The sequence below is a fragment of the Heteronotia binoei genome, chromosome 4, assembly GCF_032191835.1.
Source record: "Heteronotia binoei isolate CCM8104 ecotype False Entrance Well chromosome 4, APGP_CSIRO_Hbin_v1, whole genome shotgun sequence".
NCBI classification, from domain to species: Eukaryota; Metazoa; Chordata; class Lepidosauria; order Squamata; family Gekkonidae; genus Heteronotia; species Heteronotia binoei.
Window position 1 is genome coordinate 11,072,910 of NC_083226.1, and position 22,914 is coordinate 11,095,823.

At 46.1% G+C, this 22,914-nt stretch overlaps 1 protein-coding gene across 1 annotated transcript; it reads right to left on the reverse strand.

The window, feature by feature from the left end:
• EXOSC8 (exosome component 8) lies at window positions 1-22,894 on the reverse strand. The gene is made up of 11 exons (XM_060236777.1): window positions 22,710-22,894; window positions 21,839-21,875; window positions 20,195-20,258; window positions 19,100-19,173; window positions 11,944-11,989; window positions 9,062-9,167; window positions 8,930-8,975; window positions 5,355-5,451; window positions 4,093-4,210; window positions 979-1,085; window positions 1-249 (listed from the first exon to the last, which is right to left on the reverse strand). The coding sequence occupies exons 1-11, from the start codon at window positions 22,733-22,735 to the stop codon at window positions 134-136; spliced, it is 837 nt and encodes a 278-aa protein (XP_060092760.1). The 5' UTR covers window positions 22,736-22,894; the 3' UTR covers window positions 1-133.
• Between the last annotated feature and the right edge of the window lie 20 nt (window positions 22,895-22,914).

The window sequence follows — 22,914 nt, forward strand, 5'->3', positions numbered from 1 at the left end:
TATTATATTCCACAGTGGAAAAATATTTTGCTATGACTTTATAAACGCAGCATTTGAAATAACCAGTTTCTGTGTGCTGTAGCAAATATACATCTAACAAATTCTGCTTTCCAAATGGGACCCGATAGATTGCCTACGTCGCCTCTACGCTTGTGGCCAACTTATCCAGCAGCTTCTTCACTTCCTTGTGTCTCGTCTTTGTGCGGCCAATGCAGTCTTGAAGTTTGGCCCCCGTCAGCGCACTCCCGCCTAATGAGCAAGTGAACAAAACACATTGTCAGCAAGGACCCCAGCTTTCATTTCGAACACTGACAGGTCTATCGTGCCTGGATCGATTTTAAGAACATCTTTGTTTTCAGAACACATTTGATAGCACACGCTCATAACATCATCCCATTGTTTAAAAAAAGAATACTGCTGCTTTTCTTTTAATGGACTTTGAATCCATATTGTCCAACAAATGAGAAATTTAACCAAATGAATTAAGTGGGCGTTCATAATAAAAAATGACAACAAGCATCACACACACCCCAGAAATAACTGAGCTGATCTCTCCCTTGTTTTTCAAAGCAACTGACTGGAACTTGAGCTAGAACAGGAAGGTGGTGTTAGCACCATTGTGAACCATCCCTACTTGGGAACGAGCACAGCCACCAAGAGGGATCTCTGCCTGGAGGCTGCAGTGGACACAAATATGCAGAACTGCAGTTGAAACTCCAACAATATTCCCAGTGAAATACTTGGGGGGGAGGGGCCATGACTCAGAGCATCTGCTTGGCATGCAGAAGGTCCCAGGTTCAATCTCCAGTTAAAAGATCTGGCAGAAGGTGATGATAAAGCCCTCCCATCTGAGCACACAATATTGACTGATGAACGGGGGGGGGGGGGGGGGGTCTGATTCGGTACAAGGCAGCTGCACAGGATCACTTATTCTAAGGCAAGCGAAGCAATTTTTTTGTAGCGCTTTTGACACAGTACCTGGTTTATGAACAGAACACAGTTTGCCTTCCTCATCAGTGACGATTGTGACTGTGCCGGTCGCCAAGTCCTCCTCTTCTGCAGTTGGGTCAACAATCACCAGTGAGCTTTTGAGTGCACACACACACACAACCAGAGTTGAAATACACTTAAATGTGGTGATACTAGCAGTTCACACAGATCTCACCCACCCTCCGCAACCCTCAAGTAGACAGCACCACATGAAAAGAGTAACGAAGAGAATATTAAACCCCCTCCCTCAACTATTTGTATGACAGTCAAGAAGCACCCAGCAGGATTAATGTGGAATAAAATCGGGGATTACAGATTGGAGCACCAAAGAACCACAAACAGTGTGGCGTTTCCACGCTAATGATGATTCCTCTGATCTAGCCCTGAACAGTGAGAAATGCTGTTTGTGTGCCCTCAAGGAAACAAGCCAAGAAAGCTGTCTGGCAGCCCTCCTTCGGACTGTTACACACCTGCTTCCATTTTGCATTAGTGCAGAATTCCTCTCTCCAGGAAGCAGAACCTTCCAAGCACAGATATTTACGCAGGTCCGAAAAGAAAACTGCTCATTGCCTCCTTTGTTCACTGACAACTGTCTTGTTTAAAATGAGTTTGTCACACCTTAACTGTGAGAACTGGAACAACCTAAGAATTCTCTACTCCTCCCCTCCTCCCGGCTTGGAGCATTTGGGGAAGAACACACACTACCAGTCTCCTCGGAAACAATGCCGTGTGGTACAACTGAGAGTTATGAATCGGAAATGTTTTCCGTCAGGAGACTGGGATCTTTCTCTCAGCCTAAGAGGTCTTTCCAACACGACTGCCACAGGAGGTAGAGCCAGCCCCAAAAAGGCAGGGAGTGAGTCTTCAACGTTTCAGGCAGACGATCTGTTTAAGGAGGATTACAGATGTCCTCTCTTTAGAGCAGGGGTCCTCAACCTGCGGCCCGCCGGGTTATGGCAAAATCAGACCGGAAGTGACGTTCAACCTAAACTTGCATTAGCAACGCACACTTCCGGCACTGGGCTGAGGCGGCGGAGACAGAGTGTGAGGCGATACCGAGGTGAGGTGAGTTCCCAGGCCGGGGTGTGTGGTGTGGGGAAGGGAGAGAGATGCAGAAGACGGAGAACTGACGGCCCGCGGCCTTGTACAGTAACGGCAGTCCGGCCCTCCAACAGTCTGAGGGACAGTGAACTGGCCCCCTATTTGAAAAGTTTGAGGACCCCTGCTTTAGAGGATACGTCCTCTTTTGGTCCCTTTTTAAAAAGCTGGTGAAAGTGGTCTCTTTAGGGGTTTTTAAGGTTAGGATTTGGACTATTCCTAGTTAGTAATTATGGCCTGCTTGAAGTAGTCATTTGGAAAATATGTCTTTTTTTTTTTTGCTTTTCAAAATATGGCTAACCCTAATTTCACAGGATACTTTTCTAAAATGAACACATGGTTTCAGAAAACATTTTCTTGCATACATACAGCTTCACTGCTTGACCAAATGTAAGATTTCTGTGCTGCAATACAAGCTGCTGCCAAAGGAACTTTAAAAAAAAATCCACACAGCCAATCACGATACAAGAACTCGTGGGCATTCAATGAAATTGCTGAGCAGTCGGGTTAGAACGGATAAAAGGAAGTCCGTCTTCACCCAAAGGGTGATTAACATGCGGAACTCACTGCCACAGGACTTGGTGGCGGCTACAAGAATAGCCAGCTTCTAGAGGGGTTTGGATAAAAATATGGAGCAGAGGTCCATCAGTGGCTATAAGCCACAGCGTATTGTTGGAACTGTCTAGGGCAGGGATGCTCTATATTCTTGGTGCTTGGAGGGGGGGGGGGGCAAAGTGGAAGGGCTTCTAACCCCAATTGTGAACCTCCTTTTTTTTGGCCACTGTGTGACACAGAGTGTTGGACTGGATGGGCCATTGGCCTGATCCAACATGGTTTCTCTTATGTTCTTACGTGACACAGAGTGTTGGACTGGATGGGCCATTGGCCTGATCCAACATGGCTGCTCTTATGTTCTTACGTGACACAGAGTGTTGGACTGGATAGGCCAGTGGCCTGATCCAACATGGCTGCTCTTATGTTCTTATGTGACACAGAGTGTTGGACTGGATGGGCCATTGGCCTGATCCAACATGGCTTCTCTTATGTTCTTATGTGACACAGAGTGTTGGACTGGATGGGCCATTGGCCTGATCCAACATGGCTTCTCTTATGTTCTTATGTGACACAGAGTGTTGGACTGGATGGGCCATTGCCTGATCCAACATGGCTTCTCTTATGTTCTTATGTGACCCAGAGTGTTGGACTGGATGGGCCACTGGCCTGATCCAACAGGGCTTCTCTTATGTTCTGATCTTCAGTGACCAATTAGGAGCCTTGATGGGCAAAAACCCCACTTGACTCCACCCACTTTTTAAAAACTCGTGTGCCAAGAAAGGCACTAGAGACCTGATGCAAAGCCATGTTCATTGGTGCCCATGCATATTCTTGCGCACGTCCAGTTCCCTGAGTAAAAGCCACATGGCTGGAGTGAAGTTTGAGACAGGTGGAGATTTGCAGTACCACATATACGCTACTGTTTCATCATTCCAATCAACGGGGCTTTTTTTGTAGCAGGAATGCCATTGCATATTAGGCCACATACCCCTTGATGTAGCCAATCCTCCAAGAGCTTACAGTAAGCCCTGTATGCTCTTGGAGGATTAGCTCCATCAGGGGTGTGTGGCCTAATAGTGAGAGCCAGTTTGGTGTAGTGGTTAAGTGTGGGGACTCTTATCTGGGAGAACCGGGTTTGATTCCCCACTCCTCCACTTGCACCTGCTGGAATGGCCTTGGGTCAGCCATAGCTCTGGCAGAGTTGTCCTTGAAAGGGCAGCTGCTGTGAGAGCCCTCTTAGCCCCACCCACCTCACAGGGTGACTGTTGTGGGGGGAGAAGACACAGGAGATTGTGAGCCGCTCTGAGTCTCTGATTCAGAGAGAAGGGCGGGGTAAAAATCTGCAATTCTTCTTTTTCTTCTAATATACAAAGGAGTCCCTGCTACAAAAAAAGCCCAGCCAATCAACATTCCTTGACACTCTAAACTTCTGCAAAGTTACCTACTTACTCAAACAGCACAAACGATGCAGCCACCGGTTCCTTCCTGACAGTCAAAGGAGTCTTTTCTTTCAGGTTGACTTCTGCTAAACCAGTTTCTTCATTTATGTGAACAGCAGGCAACTGCACTGAAATAACAAAAGCAAATTCTGAGCAAGTGGTAAGATCATGGGGGAGGGGAGAGAAGAGGAGCAGCTGTCAGAGTAACAAGAGGGGCTGGGGAGAAATGCACCCCCCCCCCCAAGAGATGCAAGGGGAGAGGCGATCATGTCAAGGAGCACTGTTTGGGTGACCCTTAGAAACTCTCAGCTCTCAGAACAAGGGCGGCCAAACACGTTTAATGTAAGCGCCAAACAGAATAAAGCCAGACGTTTGAAAGCCACAAGACATGAACGACGGATGTCTGAGAGCCACAAGGGAGGGAGACAAATAGATAGGGGGAGGGGGAAAGAAAGCAACTTCAACTTTAAATTCTCCAAGCTGCTGGCTGGCTTGGCTTGAAGAAATTACTTAAAGAGAAATGCCTTCCTCCAAGCCGGCTGACAGGATGGTGGGAGCTTGACCGCTGGAAACTGTGATAGAAGCTTTTTATAATAAAAAAAAACCAGGATGCAGTCCTTTGAGGGAGGGGGGAGTAGCTCCCAAGCCAGTTTAGCAACCCCTGGTCTAGAACAAAGTGAGTCCACCGGCACCATGAAGTTTAATTCTGGGTACAAACTTCCATGTGCATTCACCCTTCAGATACTATGCACATGAAAGCTTATGTTCAGAATAAAACTTTGCTAGGTCTTAAAGGTGCCCACTGGGCTCATATTGTGTTCTGTTGCTTCAGACCAACTGACTCTTTATCACACAGTCTGTAATCAATCAAAACAACAGGAGGCCCCCTCCTTTCGCAAGGGTCTGAGCTGGTAGAAAAGGTCGGCCCTCAGTGGAACATATGAACATATGAAGCTGCCTTATACTGAATCAGACCCCCCTGGGTCCATCAAAGTCAGTATCGTCTACTCAGACTGGCAGCGGCTCTCCAGGGTCTCAAGCTGAGTTTTTTCCCACCTCTTTGCCTGGACCCTTTTTTGGAGATGCCAGGGATTGAACCTGGGACCTTCTGCTTCCCAAGCAGATGCTCTACCACTGAGCCACCGTCCCTCCCCAAAGCTCCTATCTCTCTTGAAGCAAGAGGTAAAATAGTGCATAAATGTTCTAATGAAACCCTCAGTCAGAGGAAAACCAGCATCTGCACACGCAGCCTGTGAAAATAAGCCACCTTACCATTCTTTAAAGCTGCCAGCAGAGCACACATGCAGGCATCCAGAAGGTTCCCATCGTAGTCCAAGCATATCATATCGCAGTACAGGACCCAAGCCAGCTGAGGAAATAAGGGGTAGAGATGTTAAAAAAACCCAAACACAAATGGGACTTGAAAGGTGCCACAACAAGATTGAGCGCTGAGGAATACGCTTCAAGGAAAGGAAACATCTCTTCCCTCAGTTAAAGTCCTGTGCTTTCAGTCAGCTCATTTCCAGTCTAAGATGGCTGCTGTCCCATCAATGAACACTAAGATGGCTGCTGTCCCATCAATGAACACAATGAGGCCTACCCGGCACTACATCACCAGAGCTTTCCAAAAACGGCTGGGGCTGCGACGCTACCATGATTCTACAGGAACACAAACCGCAGCAAGTGTTCAAGATCAGGCTGATCAAAACCTCAAGATGCCTGGTTCAGGTGACAATGTGTTCGGGGGCACTCTGAGATCCCATGACACGGCTGGGGGGGGGGGTGGTTAGGAGCGGGACGCCTTAAGGCAGAACTGGAGCTTCCCGAAACATGGAGAGGACCACTGTAAAACAAGGCTTGTGACTGGCTGCCTTCACCAAAGGAAAGGGGTTTTTTTAACTAGAAGATAACTGGTAAGTGCTTGGGCTTTCCTTGGATTTGTGGCTCTATTTCCCCTTCCATTTTTTGTTCTTTTTATCTCTGCCCCTTCCCTTTCTCCCTCCCTCCCCCCCTTGGGCTTTCCTTTGTTTCTTTTTGATCCCCTCCCTTGCTTCCATCTCTTTTTAATCCTCTGATGCACTTATTTTGGAAAGCGAGGAGGGAGGTATTGTTTGGCCCCACCTCTGCAGCTGCCATTTTGAGTTCAGCCCCACCTCCCCTTCTAAAATTCCAAAAGGTGTCTGCAGGCTCTAGCTGGTTGGGGACCTCTGCTTGAAGGCAACAAAGAGGAGGGAGACAGCATAAATAAACCATGCCTACTGTATTACCGGACAAACCACACATTTCACTTCCCCAGGCAATGCTCGGGGGAACGTGGACACTGTCAGTAATGGAATCTATCTTAACACAGTTTGACAGCTCTGTTATGACAGCAGGTGATGTAGCTGGCATGCTAGGTCACAGTGACCTTATCTACAGGCCGGTTTGGGCCGGCTGAAGACAGGTGGAAAGGACCTGCTGAGTCAGCATGACTGTGGACTGCCAGGATTGGCTGACAGAACTATAAATGGACTGTGCTCGCGATGCACAGGTCTCTCTTCGAGAGTACACTTGCTGGCGGAGCACTTTGGTCCTGTGTCTGATGTATTTGACTGCACTAGGGAGCACGAGTTGTATATATTGTAAATACACTACTTTAGCACTAGCTGCAGGTGTCTGGCTCACTTCTTTCCTGGGGCTCGCCGCTGAGCACATCACACAGCTCTCTCTGCTAACACCCGCACCGACAGGCACAACAATCCCATAAGCTCGCTTGGGCTCTCTCCCAAATGTTTATTCTTGGTATTTGTTTGATTTGCTCCCATCAGCAGCAGCGGCCCCGACAGTGCTGCAAACGTACTACTGAATGAGAAACTCCCCCCTCCCTCAAAGGACTGCATCCTGGGTTTTTTTTATTATAAACAGCTTCTATCACAGTTTCCAGCACTCAAAAGAAGCTTATGAACAATTAGGAACAACGATCTCTCATTAAAATCACACTCAAAATATTCCACAGAAAGCATGCGCAGACAAGCAAGTCTTTTGCTCGACACCAGCTGAGTCTCTGTGGTGAGGCTGTTCTGGAATAGAGGGGTCCAGGAGAAAGACAGCCCTGCCTCAAGTGCCCAGAACCAAGACTTGGTGAAGAAGAAACCACAGGGGGAATCCAGTGACTGTCAAGCATGCTATTTCTACGTACCTAATAGACAGGCCAGATATAAAGCAGAACACCACCATGGCCTATGCCCCCCCCCCACCTTTGTGACAAAAGGGTGCATGATAAATCCATCTGGACCCAGGATGTTTAAGTTAACCTTGCAGTAACTGTGTAGAGCGCCTCTCCCCCAGATTCACACAGCCAGGTCTTACCTGTTCTCAGAGAAAGTGTGAGAAAGGGAGATGTTTTTATTAGCTTGCATTCCTTAGCCATAAAAGAGATACTAGCTAGTAGTCTTTGAACCCGTGACTCAAATTGCATCTGTATGTTATCCTTTTGAAGTTTTCCTATAAGTAACTATTCAATGCTGTGTGCGTCATTACTTCCAAGGATTCCGTCCTTGACTAAGCTATGGAGTTTTACAATACAGCAACTTTTGATTAAAAGAACAAAATGATTATTGAGAAATATCGATGCTTGACAGCGACATGGGGGTGAACATCTCCCTTTCTCATACATTCTCTGGGAACCGATAAGACCTGGCTGTGTGAATCTGGGGGAGAGGCACTCTACACCATTAGCACAAGGTTACTCTAAACATCCTGGGTCCAGATGGATTTATCATGCACCCTTTGGTTAGAAGGAGAAAGCAGGGGGGAAGGGAGAGAGAGAGCATGAAGAGTGTTCTGCTTTGTATCTGGCTGGCCTGTGGAACACCATTAGAAATTGCATATAGAAATGGCATGTTTGACAGAAGGCCCCACAGGATATGGATGGGCTCTCTTTCAAGGCAGCCACAAGGACCCTCTGCATGCAAGATCTAAGCAAGGCTGTTAATGATAAGCTGGTTTGGAAGACATTGCTTCACAGGGTTGTCATAAGAGAGCCCTAATGGTTAATATGAAGAGCTGGGAGACCCATGCTTGACATGGAAGCTCTCTGGGTGACTTGCTCTCAGCCTAACCTACCTCACAGGGTCGTTGTGAGCTTTAAAGGGAGAAGAAGAGAATGATGGCGGTGGCTTTGGGTTCTCCTTGGGGAGAAAAACGGGGGACAAATGAATCACATGTCCAAAACAACTGGATGGCGCTGAACGCACAAACGCACAGTCCATTTACAACTTGCATAACACACACACACACCCTCCCTGGCTGTAGTCCAGGGCAGCTTTCGGGAAGTGTTTTTAGTTGCATCAGAAGGGGCGAGGCGGGAAGATCACACTCTGCCAGTGGAGACTGCTCCTTCTGCCAAAATGTGCTGCTGGATCCTGCCCGTCATCAAAATTCAGAGGTTGGAGGCGCCTGCCCTTTATGGGGCTAATTCTGTCGTCTATGTTTACTGCCTGTTTCCTAACAAAAGTATGTTTTATGTCTCTGAGCAGCCCCGATTATCAGACCTACAGGAAAGGAGAACAGCCTCCCTTGTTGGTTTTTGTCTTTGGTTTGCTTCTTGATGGGGCTATAGATTCAGATAAACACCATGTTCCGTTGTTTTAGATAAGCGAGAGAAAGATGCTGCATAAAGTGTTGCGGTGCAAAGTGATCCTTCCTTCTGGGCTAAGTGGAAACGGTCCCGAGGAGGCTGGTCCAGAGGGTCGTCCCCCCCGCCCCCCGTCCCCCCCACAGCCAATCCTCAAACCAAACAGGACTCAAACAGAAAGTGCATCCAGCCCCCTTTAACGGCCACGGTAAAGATTCGACTTTTTACTAACCTTCCCATCTACAATGCACAGATCTTCTTTCCTTACTACCTGTGAACTAAAACAGTGACACAGTGAAGAGAAAAATCCAACTCGGGAACACAATTTCATCGAACAAATTATGGCACACCCGCCGTTTCTTACTTTTCAATCACGTCGGCCATAAACTGACTCGCTGCCTGAGCCTCTTCCCCTGGCGGTCCCGGTCGAAATCTTGACGAACAGAGCGGTGGCAGATCCACATTAGGAACTGAGGGGGCAGAGTCGTTACAAATAAATCACAGATGGAAGTTGAACAGAAAACAGCTAGCAGTGCACAATACATCCTTCAGTCTGTTATGCCTGGAACCTGTCGTTTGGGAAGTAAACGAGCCTGAATTCTTCTCCTCATCTCTTAAGGATAAAAGGGACGTTTTTAAACGTACCATATTGGAGGCTAAAAATTAACGTAAAATGAAAAAATTAACGTTAAAATGAAAAAGAATAAAAGCAACAAAAGATAACATCAGAAGAACTGGAAGCACAATCTAACCCAAAGGTCCCCAAACCCTTTTTTGAGCCTGCTGGCGCCTTTGGAATTCTGACACTGTGGTGGGGCACAGCCACAAAATGGCTGCCACAAAACAGCTGCTGCAGGAGGCTGAACTAGCCACAAAAGGGCTGCTGCAGTTTACCTTCCATCCCAAGCAAAGATTCCTGTGTTGTGGTGGCAGCGGCTGCCAAGGACAATCAAACCTCCAATGGCCAATCAGAAGCCATGCCAGGCAAAAGCCCTACCCACTTTCTAAAAACACCTGGGGGGAGCCAAGGAATTTCTTCATAGGCACCACCCATGGACTGGGGAACCCTGATTGAACCTCTCATCGCGGTTAGTCCAGAGGATTTTGGAAACAAGATTGAAAGATTCCTTGGCTGACAACAGAACGACGACGTCTGAAGCGAGGAGCAGTGTCTTGTCTCGGAGCTCTCAGTGCTTAGACCGGAGGGAGCACTTCCACTAGCAGTATGAGCCAAGGTCAGCTGCCTTGTCCAATTAGAGCATTTTTAAAATGGCTCCAAATAATTTAAAGTTCTTAGAAGCGGGAAGCTGACGTTTCATCCCTGAAGCAGATCACAGTGGTTTTAGAGCAGAACCAATACTCGCTCCAGAACTGAACTGCTAATTTCTTTCTTTTTTACAGTCCACAGTTGTTGCTGAGACTCGAGGCGAGATAATACAGAGTGAGTCGATACAACCAGCTCGATGGGTCAACAGAAAATGCAATAGGATTAGGGTTGTAGAACCAACCAACAATAAAAAAAAAAAAAACAGAACCGAAGCAAAGCGTAACACGATGCATTAAATGATGCAAAATTACATAGTAGGAGCCTACTTAGAGCAAGCTGTTGTCAAGCAATGTGAATCTTTCTTTCTAATAGTTTGATGCTAACTGAATGTATCTATGAAGCTCCATGAATGTTACTAACCATGAACTAAGCTGGGCACATCAAAGCAGGGAATAGCCAGAGTGTAGTTCGCGCCTCTTTTGTCTCTCTCGCTCTTACTAACAAATGCAGGAATTTACTCTTTGAAGATAAGCGCCTCCAGGGACAGGTTCTCCGGCCTGGTCCCAGGAAAAGAAACCACAGGGGAGATAAGAAGTTGACCATGTGAAGATTCACATGTGAATACAGCATTGTTTAGAGAATGTAGCTTTGTTTAGGAAACCTTTGATGTGCCATCTGTAAGTATGCCTTCCACTGTTAGAAGATGAAGAAATTGGATTTATATCCCGCCCTCCACTCCGAAGAGTCTCAGAGCGGCTCACAATCTCCTTTACCTTCCTCCCCCACAACAGACACCCTGTGAGGTGGGTGGGGCTGGAGAGGGCTCTCACAGCAGCTGCCCTTTCCAGGACAACCTCTGCCAGAGCTATGGCTGACCCAAGGCCATCTCAGCAGGTGCAAGTGGAGGAGTGAGGAATCAAACCCGGTGCTCCCAGATAAGAGTCCGTGCACTTAACCACTACACCATACTGGCTGGTTACTATGTATCAGTTCCAATACCTAGCTCAATAGAAGCAACTTGGATTATCAATAAATCATACTTTGTTTCAAATCAACGACTGATTACTCTGAGATCTGTATAAGAGAGCTGTATAAGAGAAATGTTGTAACATGACCAGGAAACTTCAAGTTCTGATGGCAAACTGGGCTGGAAAATAAAATGTGAGTCCAGTGGCATCTTTTAAGTCCAACAAAGTTTAATTGTGGGTGCATACGCCTGAACTTCTTCAGATGCCTGAACAAAGGCTGAGTCCAGTGACGCTTGGAAGACCGACAGAGTTTAATCCTGGGTCTAAGTGAGAACTGAGTGACTTACCTTGTGCAGATGCACACTTCTTCAGATACATTCAACCAGACTTCCTCAAGCCTTACATGCAGGAAGAGAGAAGGTGGGGGGAGGGTAGTTGCCAGGAAGGAAGTCAAGATGTGTCAGTAACGGAGCAATAAGTGTAACTAAATATAGATAACAGCAATATTGTAAGTTCGATCCCTACAGAAGTTGGGTTCAGGTAGCCAGCTCGAGGTTGACTCAGCCTTCCATCCTTCCGAGGTCGGTAAAATGAGTCCCCAGCTTGCTGGGGGGGGGAAGTGGAGATGACTGGGGAAGGCAATGGCAACACCCCACCCCCCACCCCGTAAAAAGTCTGCCATGAAAACGACTGGTGGTTGCACAGGGGTTTACCTTTATCTTTTAATCCAATCTTAGCTATCCTTTTCACTCAATTCCTTATGCATCTTGACTCCAACTAATCCCCACCACCAAATGTAAGGCTCGAGGGGGTCTCTTTCAATGCATCTGAAGAGGTGTGCGTACACACAAAAGCTCATGCCTTGAATAAAACTTTGTCTTAAATGTGCCGCTGGATTCAAACTTTGTTCTAGCGCTTTAGACCAACACAGCTCTCCACCTGAATCTGTTGCACTGAAAAATGATTGGCAATTCCAAGGGGGGGGGGGGAGTAGGTAGAAAAAAACCTTACCAATATATCCCTTATTGCTGGAATCAACAGGCGGCACTGCAAATTCCTGTAGGGACCGTATGTGGAGGGGAAAAAATGGAAGTTTAAAAAGATGATTACATTAATGCTCACAGAATCTATGTATATACCTGTTTTAGAACGCCAACGGTTGCTGTTGTTACGCTATGGTTCATAGCTAATTAACTGTTTTATTCATGTTCATTTTTGTTTCTTTTATCACACGTTTATTTGTTTTTTGTTTATTTATATCCCGCCCTCCCCTGACGGGCTCAGGGTGGAGAACAACAGTTAAAAAGCAACATCAAATATTAAAGACAGAATAAAACCATCTCCATACATTTTACAGTCGTTAAAAGTCCAAGATGCGCATCGACGTTCTGGTTATTCTGATATTCTGGTTTCGTGTTTTAACAACTTATTAATAACACATGGTTACAATATTTAATTATCTTTTTCTTACACTAAACCATATGATATTTCACCCCCCCCCTCCAATCTTGACTTCCCCGAAGTTACAAATTTGAATTCAATTCTAAAGGTACCACTAATCTATCAAAATATAATACTTTTAATTAATACTAAAAAATTGTCCAATGTCTTTTTATGTTCCACTCTTTCTCCATATATCCTTTGAATTTCTTCCACTCCTTTTTAAACAAGTCTAAGTCATAGTCTTTTAAAGTTTTCGTTAATTTGTCCATTTCACTCCACGATAAAACTTGCACAATCCAATCCCATTTCTCTGGTATTTTTCTTTGTTTCCAAAGCTGCGCATACAATTGCTTGGATTACAATTAGAAAAATTTCCAAAGGAAGACAGGACTTTAATTTGGTACTTGCTCTCAGCTGCTAGGACATTGTATGCTGATATTCTGGTTTCAATTATATCGGTTCAGTGACATTGTCGGCGCTGTGGAAAAACAGCCACTCCCCCTTAACCGTGGAAAGCGAGCTCGAACAGTTCCGTCTTACAGGCCCGGCAGAACTGTGGCAGGTCCCGCGGAGCCCTGATGTTTTCGGGGAGGGCATTCCACAGAGCGGGAGCTCCGGCGGTGGACAATCGAGCTTCTTTCGGTCCAGGGATCGTAAGATGATTTTGCGACCCCAAACGTAGTGCTCTCTGGGGTATGTATGGGGGGAGGCAGTCCTGCAGTTAGGCAGGTTCCAGGCCATATAGGGCTTTAAAGGTTATGACCAGCATTTATTAACGTCCTCCATAAAGTGTTATTATTCCGAAACATAGCTGATAAATAAATAAGAAACAGCGTTCCTTGAATTTGTCTTAATGTACAGTTTGGGAACGGAGACAGATAAAAATACTTTTTTATCTGGAGAGCCAGTTTGGTGTAGTGGTTAAGTGTGCGGACTCTTATCTGGGAGAACCGGGTTTGATTCCCCACTCCTCCACTTGCACCTGCTAGCATGGCCTTGGGTCAGCCATAGCTCTGGCAGAGGTTGTCCTTGAAAGGGCAGTTGCTGTGAGAGCCCTCTCCAGCCCCACCCACCTCACAGGGTGTCTGTTGTGGGGGAGGAAGATAAAGGAGATTGTGAGCCACTCTGAGACTCTTCGGAGTGGAGGGCGGGATATAAATCCAATATCATCTTCTTTATGTATTTAATTGGAACTTGAATTGATTTTCTAAAAACTAATCTGACCTTCACTAAAACAACATGGATTGTTTCCAATTTCCTCGTATTCACTAAAAATCTGATACAAGACCAAACTGAAAAGCCTTCTTAAATGAAAATGTGACTTTTTCTTACAAACATATGAACATATGAAGCTGCCTTATACTGAATCAGACCCTCAGTCCATCAAAGTCAGTCTTGTTTTCTCAGACTGGCAGCGGCTCTCCAGGGTCTCAAGCTGAGGTTTTTCACATCTACTTGCCTGGACCCTTTTGAGTTGGAGATGCCGGGGATTGAACCTGGGACCTTCTGCTTCCCAAGCAGATACCACTGAGCCACCATCCCTCCCCAAAATATTTGAACATATGAAGCTGCCTTATACTGAATCAGACCCTGGGTCCATCAAAGTCAGTCTTGTCTTCTCAGACTGGCAGCGGCTCTCCAGGGTCTCAAGCTGAGGTTTTTTTACGCCTACTTGCCTGGACCCTTTTGAGTTGGAGATGCCGGGGATTGAACCTGGGACCTTCTGCTTCCCAAGCAGATGGTCTACCACTGAGCCACCATCCCTCCCCAAAATATTTGAACATATGAAGCTGCCTTATACTGAATCAGACCCTGGGTCCATCAAAGTCAGTCTTGTCTTCTCAGACTGGCAGCGGCTCTCCAGGGTCTCAAGCTGAGGCTTTTCACGTCTATTTGCCTGGACCTTTTTTTAGTGCAGATGCCGGGGATTGAACCTGGGACTTTCTGCTTCCCAAGCAGATGTTCTGCCAGTGAGCCACCGTCCCTCCCACAAGAATATTCATCTTTACCACAGCATCCATATTTTAAGGGGGGGGGGCATTTCCTATGCTCACCTTTTCAAATAACATCCCCCAAAATGCCTTGCTCTAGAATATTAATTTTCATTTCTTTTTAACCCCAAGAGATACAGAACAGCATCCAATGTTTAACACGCAGCATTTAATACACTGGAAATAATAGTTCAGCCAATAATATTCTCTGGTGCTCTCCGATGTTGTGCGCACAAGCCATGCATCAGGGGTCGCCCATCATGGCACCGGCCAACATCTTTCCTGGAAAATGGGGGGGGGGGGGCTTTTGCCCAGCAAGGCTTCTGACAGCCCACAAGAGAATTCATTGTCTGTACAGATTTTTTAAACAAAAACATTTGCTTTGGCAGCAGCTGCCACTGCAGCACAAGGATCTTCAGTGTGTGGTGGAAAGTATGCTGTGGCAGAATTCCAGAGGTGCCCAGAGGTTGGGGACCCCTGCCCTAAGAGATCCCCAAAAGGGAACACCACGGAGCCACACTCGGCAGGACACAGATTTTCACTTTTGAAAGACGACTGCAGTGCCTCCACCAAACAGAAGTGATTCTGCCTGCCGAGCAGTTTAATGGAGACAAGCCCCAGGCTTCCCACTCGTTCCCACCCACTACGGTTCTGCTGTAAGGCCAAATGGCAAACACACGGAAAGCAGAAGATGAACATTTCGGCACATCTGTCCCGTTCTCTTTTTTCATACTCTCAACAGGTAAGTGCAGGCCACCCCCTCTGATCAAGTCGGCTCAAAGAGAACACGGCTGCCAAGCCCCGCTTCATCATCTCAGCTCTCCAAAAGCAGCACTACGGGAAAGTAACAGGAAGATTCTGCTTCAATGCCCATCTTCATTCTGCTCTTCTGCAGCGTAACAAGGCTGCCAATAGAGCAGACCAGAGAGGAAATCCTAGCTGAAATCCAATCAGTCCCTGAAACCTAAAGGTGCAGTAGCTTTTAAATAAATCAGTTTAATGTTGTTGGGGGTTTTTTTTAATCTAAAAGGTCCGTTTATTAGTTCCGTACAATCACATACAATTATAAACAACCTACTAACAATCAAATACATACAATCATCCATACCAACCACTAACCACCCATCCAGCCAAGGAGCTTAAAGGTCACTACCATCACATAAATCCTATTTTCTCAAACTAATTCCCAGACTTCTCGCCAAAAACATATAATGGTTCCCAAGTCTTTCTGCATTCTTGCAAATTTCCATATCTTAATCTTGTAGTTAATGCATCCATCTCTGCGGCTTCAAATAATTTTTGCAGAAATTCCTCTCTGTCTGGTATTTATTTCAGTTTAATGTCGCAACTGCTGGTCTGAACATTCATGTTACGTTATGCTATGAATGTTCAGACCTAAAGTTACAACATTAAACTGAAATAAATCAATTTTAATGTTGTAACTGTAGGTCTGAACATTCATAACATAACGTAACATTAGCATCTAATACAGACACATACAAAAAACATACTATAAATAAGTAACATTAAGACGTATGGAAATACAAATAAAAACTATAAATGCCATCCAATCATTATTTAAAATATACCTAATACTCAACACAGCTTAAAATTTGGGACTACAATTTAAACCTTGTTGAGAACAGGAAATAAAAGTTCTTCCTAGTTTTAATAGACAAGAACATAAAAAGTCGCTATTGGAAGAGTACCATAAGGAAGTGCAGCTACCAATACAAGGTTAATGAACTCCTCATCAGAGCATGAAAAATTAATAATAAACTGACTCAACGATTAAGTTCTTATACTGCCATTAGGGCTGCCAATCCCCAGGTGGGGGCAGGGGATCCCCCGATTTGGAGACCCTCCCCCCGCTTCAAAGTCATCAGAAAGCGGGGGGAGGGGAGGGAAATGTCTGCTGGGAACACAGCAGAAATCATGGAGAATTCATCTGTGGGTATCTGGGGCTCTGGGGGGCTGTTTTTTGGGGTAGAGGCACCAAATTTTTAGTATAGCATCTAGTGCCTCTCCCCAAAATACCCCCCAAGTTTAAAAAATATTGGACCAGGGGGTCCAATTCTATGTGCCCCAAAAGAAGGTGCCCCTATCCTTCATTATTTCCTGTGGCAGGAAGGAATTGAAAAGGTGTGCTGTCCCTTTTAATGTGATGGCCAGAACCCCCTTTGGAGTTCAATTATGCTTGTCACAGCCTTGATCTTGGCTCCACCCCAATGTTTCCTGGCTCCACCCCCAAAGTCTCCTGGCTCCACCCCCAAAGTTTCCAGATATTTCTTGAATTGGACTTGGCAACCCTAACTGCCATAGAGAGGGCAGTATAAAACATAATGCTTAGAATCTTCGACTCAATCATAACTGCACTGGCAAAGCCATTGCCCCATGAGGATTTTGTAAAATCTGCTGAAAAGACAGGCAGAAAGCATGGTCTGGAAACGTACACATGTAAATGCATTCCCTAAAGATGTATTAATAAGACCACTTAAATAATGAGGTAATTTTTTTTCTTATCTGAAGTGAACTATGTAGAGAAGTCTGCTAAGCTGATATCACAAGTAGCATAGGATTCAAGGAGCTGGTTATGGATTTTACTTATAGCCCATGATTTACTCATGACCTACAAAGGAGGGAGAGAATATGTCTGCACAGTGGAGGACAACAGATTGGCCCACTGAACAAAGTGTGAGTTCAGCGGCACCTGTATGACCAACAAAGATTAATTCTGGGTATAAGCTTTCCTGCGCATGCACTATTTATTTACTGTATGGCAGTTAGACACAGCAAGTTGATACAAGGGGTATGCAGACCGACTAGCAACCTCCCTAAATACTAATATCTAAATTTTCACTCCACTCAATCACATCTGGGGAGAGTTCAAAGAGCTCTCTCACATCTCCCTGGAAATTACAAGGCTCACATCCCATTCCTGTGGCAGATGGAAAATAGGCTGCACCACAATCACATTTGGGCCCTGCTACATTGCCCCGTTTAAACAACAGGTCTACACAACTGCTGAAAGCCTGTGCATATTCTATTACTTGTCTTCCATACTTTCTGCAGCAAGTGAAATCTCGGTGTTTATCAGGTTATGGATATCAGGTGGAATTGAATCAGGCCACACACCCGATGCCAAGCCAGAAGAAGAAGATATCGGATTTATATCCCGCCCTCCACTCCGAAGAATCTCAGAGCGGCTCACAATCTCCTTTCCCTTCCTCCCCCACAACAGACACCCTGTGAGGTGGGTGGGGCTGGAGAGGGCTCTCCCAGCAGCTGCCCCTTCAAGGACAGTCTCAGAGCGGCTCACAATCTCCTTTCCCTTCCTCCCCCACAACAGACACCCTGTGAGGTGGGTGGGGCTGGAGAGGGCTCTCACAGCAGCTGCCCCTTCAAGGACAGTCTCAGAGCAGCTCACAATCTCCTTTCCCTTCCTCCCCCACAACAGACACCCTGTGAGGTGGGTGGGGCTGGAGAGGGCTCTCACAGCAGCTGCCCCTTCAAGGACAGTCTCAGAGCAGCTCACAATCTCCTTTCCCTTCCTCCCCCACAACAGACACCCTGTGAGGTGGGTGGGGCTGAGAGGGCTCTCACAGCAGCTGCCCCTTCAAGGATAGAGTCTCAGAACGGCCTACAATCTCCTTTCCCTTCCTCCACCATAACAGACACCCAGTGAGGTGGGTGGGGCTGGAGAGGGCTCTCACAGCAGCTGCCCTTTCAAGGACAGAGTCTCAGAACGGCCTACAATCTCCTTTCCCTTCCTCCCCCACAACAGACACCCTGTGAGGTGGGTGGGGCTGGAGAGGGCTCTCACAGCAGCTGCCCTTTCAAGGACAACCTCTGCCAGAGCTATGGCTGACCCAAGGCCATTCCAGCAGGTGCAAGTGGAGGAGTGGGGAATCAAACCCGGTTCTCCCAGGTAACAGTCCGCACACTTCACCACTACACCAAACGGGCTCTCCGCCAAGCTCCCTCCCGTCAGGCCAACAGTTTTCTTTCTAAAAAGTTTATCATTTAAAAAAATAGTCAGACACACACAGTCACACTAAACAGACGGAACTGCATTCCTACTCCAAAAAAAGGCCTGAGCGTTGGAATATTTTAAGCACGGTGGCAGCTAATGGCCCCTTTTAGATCCAGGTGGGCAGCCGTGTTGCTCTAAAGCAACAGAATCAAGTTAAGAGTCCCGTAGCCACTGTAAGACCAACAAAGTTTTATTCAAGGTCGTGTGTGCACACACGTTTATATCTTGAATAAAACTGTTGGGTCTTAAAGATGCTACTGGATTCTAACTTTATTCTTCCCTGTTTTTTAGTAAAGGAATCTTAAAACAGCCCCCCTCAGTGGCCAGGAGACAATGAGGTTGGATTAAGGTGTCCCTTCCAGGACAGAGACTCTTAATATACAATGCCCAGATATCTGAAACAATAACATTGTTCTATTAACTGGGCATTGAGAAACCATGCAATGCTTAATTCTGCTGTTGCCAAAAACGAAACATTTTGTCTTATCATAGTTAATTCTCTGTTTCTCCCTTTCACAATAAGCAGCCAGATTCAACAGTATCCCTCTAAGGCCAATCTCAGTAAAAGACATCATTACCGTACCATCAGCATACATCAGCACTGAGATTTTACACCCACAGAGCGAAGGAGGAAAAATGTTTCTGTGACTCCATCATGGCCCAGGTCATCTTTAAAGCCATTCTGAGTCCACGCACTCACCGCTTTTATGCCGCATATCACAGTCGTGTTTCCTAGCTTCACAAGGGCAGAACCATCTGCGGTAGTAATGGAACCTGGGAACAGGAAAAAAGCGCCTTTACCAAATCTAAGTTAAGAACTGTAATTCTACCATTCTGTCTCTCTGTGAAAACGCCTTTCACAGAGTAGGCCAAAAGCCCCATCACTTCTCACAGAATACAGAGCACCAGAAGGATTTTTAAAGGATCAAGACAGAACATTCACTTTCTTGCAAACCCGCCTTTCAACAATTCTGCAAGAAATCAGAAGCAAGTTGTGAAGGGCCAAACAAAAAAAAGAGAGAGATTTCTGGAGAGAAATCATTTCTTTCTGAGGAGCAGGGCTTCCCAACCTACCCCTTCCTGCAGCAAACCAAAATGCCCCGAACGCTCCTGCTGAAAACAACCCCCCCACCACCCCAATACCTGTCTGGAAATTCTGCAATAAATCAAGACCCTTTCTCCACCTAAGAGTAACATCAGCCACATGCTTCTTTAATACAAAGAAACGGGATCTTTGTACAAAGAAATACAAAGAAATCTTAATACAAAGAAATGGGAACTTTGTTCAAATCAGTGAGAGGCTAGACACTGAGATGCAGAAAGAGAAAATTAAGGGTTTTAAAAAGAAATTGGGAGGAAACAAAAAAGGAACTTCAGGGTTTCCAGCAGCCCCTGAAATCAGCTAATAATTGGCTGACCTAAAAAAGGGGAATATTTGAGCAGAAGACAGCCACTGGAAGGAAAAGGTGACATTGTATCCCTATCAAAAGTCTTTGATGTGCCTAAGCAAAGCCCTTTGATTTCTCATTCATTTTGACAAAAGAGTCAAGCCCTTGATTAAATATATCTGTTGCTAAAAGCAACAATCCTTGAATGTCCTGACCTTGGATTCAGTCGCATCCTTTACGCCTCCCAAATGAGTTGCCTTTGCAAACACCATAAGGCAGATCACATTCAAATAGATGGTGCCAGTAGAGGTGAGGTACATTAAAACTATCATTGGTGCCTAGACCAGAATATCCTCCCTAGTCCTTTCAGAGAGTGGCCAGAGAGTCCTTTCTCCACCTCCACTCACCGACATTGACAGTGGTGGTCCGGAATTCACCAAGCTCCCTCCCGTCAGGGCGACAGTTTTCTTTCTAAAAAGTATATCATTTTTTTAAAAAAAAGTCAGACACACACAGTCACACTAAACAGATCCTATTTTATCTGCTTGCCGCTAAATGTGACTCAATGATAGGCATGCTATACAATAAGAACATAACGGAAGCCATATTGGATCAAGCCAATGACCCATCTCTTCTGAAATGCTGCATCACATGGTGGCCAAAACCCAGAGGCCATCAGGAGGTCCACCAATGGGAGCCAAATGGAAGGGCAACTAGATGTCTGATCCAGTTTATTCTCTTCTAGTTTGAAGAACCATCTTAACCAATGTTCCTTCTAAGCTCAGTTAGTGCGAGCTAGCTCACAATTTTTTAGCTTCCAGCTCACACATTTTTGTCTCAGCTCAGGAAAAATGGCCCCAGAGCAAACTAATTTATGCAGCAGCTCACAACTTTAATGCCAATAGCTCACAACGTTAATGCCAGTAGTTCACAAAGTAGAATTTCTGCTCACAAGACTCCACAGCTTAGAGGTGTCAAGCATCGATATTTCTCAATAATCAAGCTTTTGTTCTTTAATCAAAAGCTGCTTTATTGTAAAAACTCCATAGCTTGCCCAAGGACGGACTCCTTGGAAGTAATGACGTATGCAGCATTGAATAGTAACTTATATGCACACTTCAAAAGGATAGGTTACAGATAGCTTCAAAAGAATAACATAAAGATGCAAATTGAGTTGAGGGTTCAAAGGCTACTCACTAGTATCTCTTTTATGACTAAGGAATGTCAGCTAATAAAAACATCTCCCTTTCTCACACATTCTCTGGCTGTGTGAATCTGGGGGAGAGGCACTCTACACCGTTAATACAAGGTTACTCTAAACATCCTGGGTCCCGATGGATTTATTATGCACCCTTTGGTTAGAAGAAGAAAAAGAGGGGGGGGGAGCAAGAGGGGCATTCTGCTTTGTATCTGGCTTGTCTGCTAAACACCTTTAGAAATAGCATATAGAAATAGCATGCTTGACAAGAGGGAACATCGATCTTAACATCAATTACTGTGATTTCTTATGCCTTGAAGGAGGCAGGGGGTCCTTGGCTTCCCACCCTATTCCTCCTCTTCCAGTGTATGGGTCAACGAAGACTTCCACAGTGGCAGCAAGCCACCACTTCTTGTTGCGTTCAAATCATAATGTTTTGGAAGGAAGAGGGCCAAGCTGGGAAACTTGGTTTAGAGAAAAGAGTGCAGCTCACAGGTTGGATCCAGGAGTCTAACAGCAGACCAACATTCCCCCTCCTCACTCAGCACCCCTTCTACCCAACACCACGGGTCCCACACAGAGCAACAGCCACACAAGTCACTCAATTGGAGTGAGGAGAGCAAAGAGAGAAATCGCCTGAGCTGCAGTTGGGCATAAAAGCCTAACTTCGCATTCATGCTGAATACAGGGAGACAACTAAATGGATAGAAATACAGCCCCAAATGTATTTCTAGTCATCATGATTTTTAGAGTTCATTGAACTGGGCAGCCCCAGGTGCTCCCATCAAACTGAAAAATATAGGTGCAGCTATGTTTACGGGGAAACCCAAATAAATACACACGTTGTACTCACCAAGAACCTCCTGTAATACTCCAAAGGTTCCACAGTTCTGAAACAAACCAGATTGAAAGACAAAATGCATTCCCAAGCAGACATGCCCATAACACCATTTCTCTACACAAGCTTTTAATAGGGATTTTGAGCTGAAAGCATTTCCCGGGGAGGAGGAGGAGGGGTGTTTGGGATATTTTTAATTTTGGGACGAAGAGGACTTGGCAACCCAACCAAGAGCCTGGAGGTTCCCTTGCTCCTTCAAAGCCAGAACATAAGAGAAGCCATGTTGGATCAGGCCAATAGCCCATCCCGTCCAACACTCTGTATCACACAGTGGCCTATATATATATATATATATATATATATATATATATATATATATATATATATATATATATATATATATATACACACACACACACACACACACACATATATATGTATATACATACATACACACACACACTGTGGCTAACAGCCACTGATGGACCTCTGGCTCCATATTTTTATCCAATCCCCTCTTGAAGCTGGCTATGCTTGTGGCCGCCACCACCTCCTGTGGCAGTGAATTCCACGTGTTAATCACCCTTTGGGTGAAGAAGGACTTCCTTTTATCCGTTCTAACCCGACTGCTCAGCAATTGCATCGAATGCCCACGAGTTCTTGTATTGTGAGAAAGGGAGAAAAGGACTTCTCTCTCTCCCCTCTCCATCCCATGCAGAATCTTGTACGCCTCTATCATGCCACCCCGCAGCCAGGGTTGCCATCTCCAGGCCGGGGCCTCCCGGAGATTGGGGGGCAATGGCCGGGAGACGAGCGGGAGGGAAGCCGCTCCCGCCTTGAGCGCGCGGGGGCTGCAGAGGAGGGAGCGGGGGCCAGGGGTACCGACCTGAACCCGCCAGCAGCTGCCGCCATCGCCTCGCCTCCTTTCCCGCCTCTCGCAACCCCCGCCTGTTACGCGCGGCCCGGCGAGGGCAAGCAGGAGGAGCCGGAGGTGGCCAGACAGGAATCTGCGCTTCCCGCACTGCAAGGGCGCCTCCCCACACGGGCCTCGCTCAGGCCCCAACCTCACCGGAAGTCCTCTCTGGGCCTGT

What these genes read in the sequence shown, in the direction of transcription:
- EXOSC8 (XM_060236777.1), bottom strand. Translation starts at nt 22,735, where the DNA reads ATGGCGGCAGCTGCTGGCGGGTTCAG. An exon ending in TGATATGCGGCATAAAAGCG is followed by an intron (nt 11,990 to 19,099) that starts GTGAGTGCGTGG and finishes CGGTCCCTACAG; the next exon opens with GAATTTGCAGTGCCGCCTGT. An exon ending in ATGGCCGACGTGATTGAAAA is followed by an intron (nt 8,976 to 9,061) that starts GTAAGAAACGGC and finishes TCACTGTTTTAG; the next exon opens with TTCACAGGTAGTAAGGAAAG.